The sequence below is a fragment of the Henckelia pumila genome, chromosome 1, assembly GCF_033568475.1.
Source record: "Henckelia pumila isolate YLH828 chromosome 1, ASM3356847v2, whole genome shotgun sequence".
Lineage (NCBI taxonomy): Eukaryota > Viridiplantae > Streptophyta > Magnoliopsida > Lamiales > Gesneriaceae > Henckelia > Henckelia pumila.
The window spans coordinates 138,996,423-139,000,008 of record NC_133120.1 but is presented as its reverse complement, the minus strand read 5'-3'; the positions used below and the strand labels follow the sequence as shown (position 1 = coordinate 139,000,008).

At 43.2% G+C, this 3,586-nt stretch overlaps 1 protein-coding gene across 1 annotated transcript; it reads left to right on the top strand.

The window, feature by feature from the left end:
- Window positions 1-607: 607 nt before the first annotated feature.
- LOC140874101 (uncharacterized) lies at window positions 608-2,760 on the top strand. Its single transcript, XM_073277377.1, has 2 exons — window positions 608-1,141; window positions 2,482-2,760. The coding sequence occupies exons 1-2, from the start codon at window positions 608-610 to the stop codon at window positions 2,758-2,760; spliced, it is 813 nt and encodes a 270-aa protein (XP_073133478.1).
- The last annotated feature ends 826 nt before the right edge of the window (window positions 2,761-3,586 follow it).

Sequence of the window (3,586 nt, the reverse complement as noted above, 5' to 3'; positions counted from 1 at the left end):
TAAGAGTCAGGACAGAAAGAACCAAGACTTTAAGAGTCAGGATTCAAGATAAAAAGTCGGGAGACAAGAAAGTAAGAAAACAAGACGGCAAGAGTCAGGAAGCAAGAATTAGGAAGAAACACGTTATCTTCTTGGCTCTTGATTCTTGACTTCTTGTATCTAACCAAATATGAGAGATTCGTTATTAATAAAAGCGGCATTTTCGGAGCAAACAGAACGCCCGCCCGTTTGGATGATGAGGCAGGCAGGCCGCTTTATGAAAGAGTATTGGGACATTAAAAACAAATACATCGTTCCTTGAAATGTGTAAAACACCGGAGATTGCTGCCGATGTTACCATGCTACCTGTTGACCTGTTAGGGATTGACGGTGCAATTTTGTTTTCAGATATCCTGGTAACAGGCGAAGCCATGGGCGGCGACCTGAGCTTTAATGCAGGCGTTGGTCCGCTGTTTGCAAACCCGGTACGTACACAGGCCGATGTTGACAACCTGCAAACAGATGTATTGGACAAACTGCAATATGTTGGCGATGCTATCAAAGTTATTCAGCAACGTCTTGCCGGTCGTATTCCTTTAATTGGTTTTGCAGGCGCGCCATTTACGTAATGAGTTATTTGGTTGAAGGTGGATCATCAAAGATTTTAAAGCGTACCAAACTGATGCTGCACAATGAGCCTGAAATGGCCCATCAGCTGTTATCAAAAATTGCAACTGTTACAGCCGATTACCTGAACATGCAAATTGCAGCAGGCGTTAACGCCGTGCAGATCTTTGACAGCTGGGCACAGGCTTTAGCATGGGATGATTATAAAGAATTTAGTCACCGTTATATTGCCGAGATCATCAGCAAGCTGAACCGTAAAGATATCCCGGTGATCTCTTTCTGTAAAGGCAGCTCGGTTTTCGCGCCGTTAATGGCCGAGGCTAATCCTGATGTGATCTCAATAGACTGGAATGTTGATTTGTTGGATATCAAAAAACGTTTACCGGCATGTATAGCGGTACAAGGCAACCTTGATCCGCATATTCTTTATGCCGATAAAAAAGTAATTAAAGAACGCATCTACCGCTTGTTCGACCGTATGAAGGGCGAAAACGGCTTCATCTTAACCTGGTCCACGCATTATGCCCGATATCCCGTTTGATAATGTGAAGTACGCGATAGAAGTGATAAAAGAATATGCCCCCCAGCCCCCTAAAGGGGGAGCTTAACAGCAAAGGGGCTTTAACAATATAATAAGCCTGTCCCTCGGGACAGGCTTTAGGTTTTACAAACTCCCCCTTTAGGGGCCGGGGGGCAAATGTACCAATACGTTCTCGCTATACACATCATTTTTGTAGTCCTGCTGGATGGCGGGGCTGTTTTATATTGTGCGCTTGTTTATCTATCATACCGAAGCACAGGATAAACCTGAACCCGAGCGCACCATCCTTTCCAAACAATTTGAAATTATGGAAAGCAGGCTATGGAACGTTATAGCCAAGCCATCCATGTTGCTTACCATCCTGGCGGGTTGTACCATGCTGTATTTATATCCGGCTTGGCTAAAAATGCCCTGGCTGCATATCAAATTGCTTTCGTAGTAGGCTTGGTGGGCTATCATCACATTTGCGAATCCAAAATAAAACAAATGCGTAATGGCGTTTTCAAATGGACATCGGGTCAGCTACGCCTTTGGAATGAACTCGCAACCATTTTTCCTATTTGCCATTGTTTTTCCTCGCTGTAAAAAAAGACACTTTAAGCTGGGTGTTTGGCGTAGTTGGAATAGTTTCTTTAGGCGTGATATTGATGATTGCCGTTAAGATTTATAAAAGGTACAGGGAGAAGAAATAAACACCAAATCCGCTATCTCAATTTTCCTGCCAATTCAATAAATCTCTTTTGGCAGATGGACTACTCTTATAAATTAACCATCTACACGAGGCACCTACGGAGCCCCCTTTCCGATTTGATTGTTTGCTACAAACACGATACTCCTAACGGAGTTTTGAAATCGCCGTTTACCCCAGCGGGGTAACGTGTTTATAGAAAATATTAAATCAATTTTAAGGGCTCCGTAGGTGCCTCGTATTTTAAAGCGATATCCTCTATTTTGCATTGCTTTTTATCCAATAAAACTATTTATCAAAATATTTACACCACCATGCAAACCATTTACATCACTCCGCCATCTTACTTATAAATGATGTTTTTGGAACCTAAATATACCATTCAGCAATTGATAGACCGCTGCCGGGCCGGCGAGCGGAAGGCACAGGAACTGCTTTATAAACAGTTTGCCTCAAAAATTGCTGGGTATGCATGCGCTACGCTACCGACCGCATGGAGTCCGAAGACCATGTTGCAGAATGGTTTTATAAGGGTGTTCAAAAAAATGGATGATTACCGGGCGAGGGATCGTTTGAGGGTTGGGTTAGGCGCATCATGGTTCACAGTTCAATTGAGTATTACCGTAAACATCATAAAATGATGCAGGTAATTGATATTGAAGAAGCAGGGCACGAGCCGTCGGTTAATCCGCTCGCAGCGGCTAACCTGGATGCAAAAGTGCTGATGGGCATGATACAGCGACTGGCACCGGGATACCGCATAGTGTTTAACCTTTACGCGTTGGAAGGCTATTCGCACAAAGAGATAGCAGAAATTGTTGGCATTACCGAGGGTGCCTCAAAATCGCAGCTATCAAGGGCTCGTACAATATTGAAAGAACAAATTGCTAAAATGGAGGGCAAAAGTTATGGATATGCAGGATAAGGAACTGACAGGCTGTTTCAACGAAAGCTTGATAAACTGGAAATACAACCATCGGCGCGGGTATGGCAGGATATCAGTGCTGGTTAAACGCCGATAAGCGTAAAAGAATATTATTGCCCTTGCTAAGCGCTGCAGTGGTGTAATATTGCTGATTACTGCGGGAATCTTGTTTATTCCTAAGCAGCCTGTTAAAGATAATGGCAAACATCATTCAACAGAAATAGCTAAAACCCGTGAACCAATAAAACAGCCGTCAGCAGTTAAAGTTGAGCCTGTGGTGCCTCCAACCCCGGCCCAAAACAAAGTACCTGCAAATCCGGTTATAGCATCAATTAACAGTATAGCGCAAACCAGGAAATTAAATCAAAAAACAATTTGACACAAGCCATACCGGAGTCAACAACCGCTGCCCCATTACCTGTAATTACCCATGAAGCGGAACCTTTATTTGCAAGCGACCCTGCCACAAATCACCCTGTTGTTAAAACCGCGGCCCCGGATTCAACAACAACAATCAGCCCTAAATCAGCTATCATTAACGGTGAAAAAGTGCAGCCCGTGTTAATAGCCCAAACACCTGTACAGCCTGCTCCGGCAGCTTCAAAACCTGTTAAAAAAACATCGGATCCGTAGTCTCGGCGATGTTTTTAACGTGGTAATTGCCGCTGTTGATAAACGTAAAGACAAAGTAATTGAATTTAGCAATACCGACGAAGACGATGCCACTATTACCGGCTTAAATCTTGGCTTTATTAAAGTGAAAAAAGACAAAGACAAATAATATTTTTAGCGAACGATATATATACCACAATAATATGAAACGCCT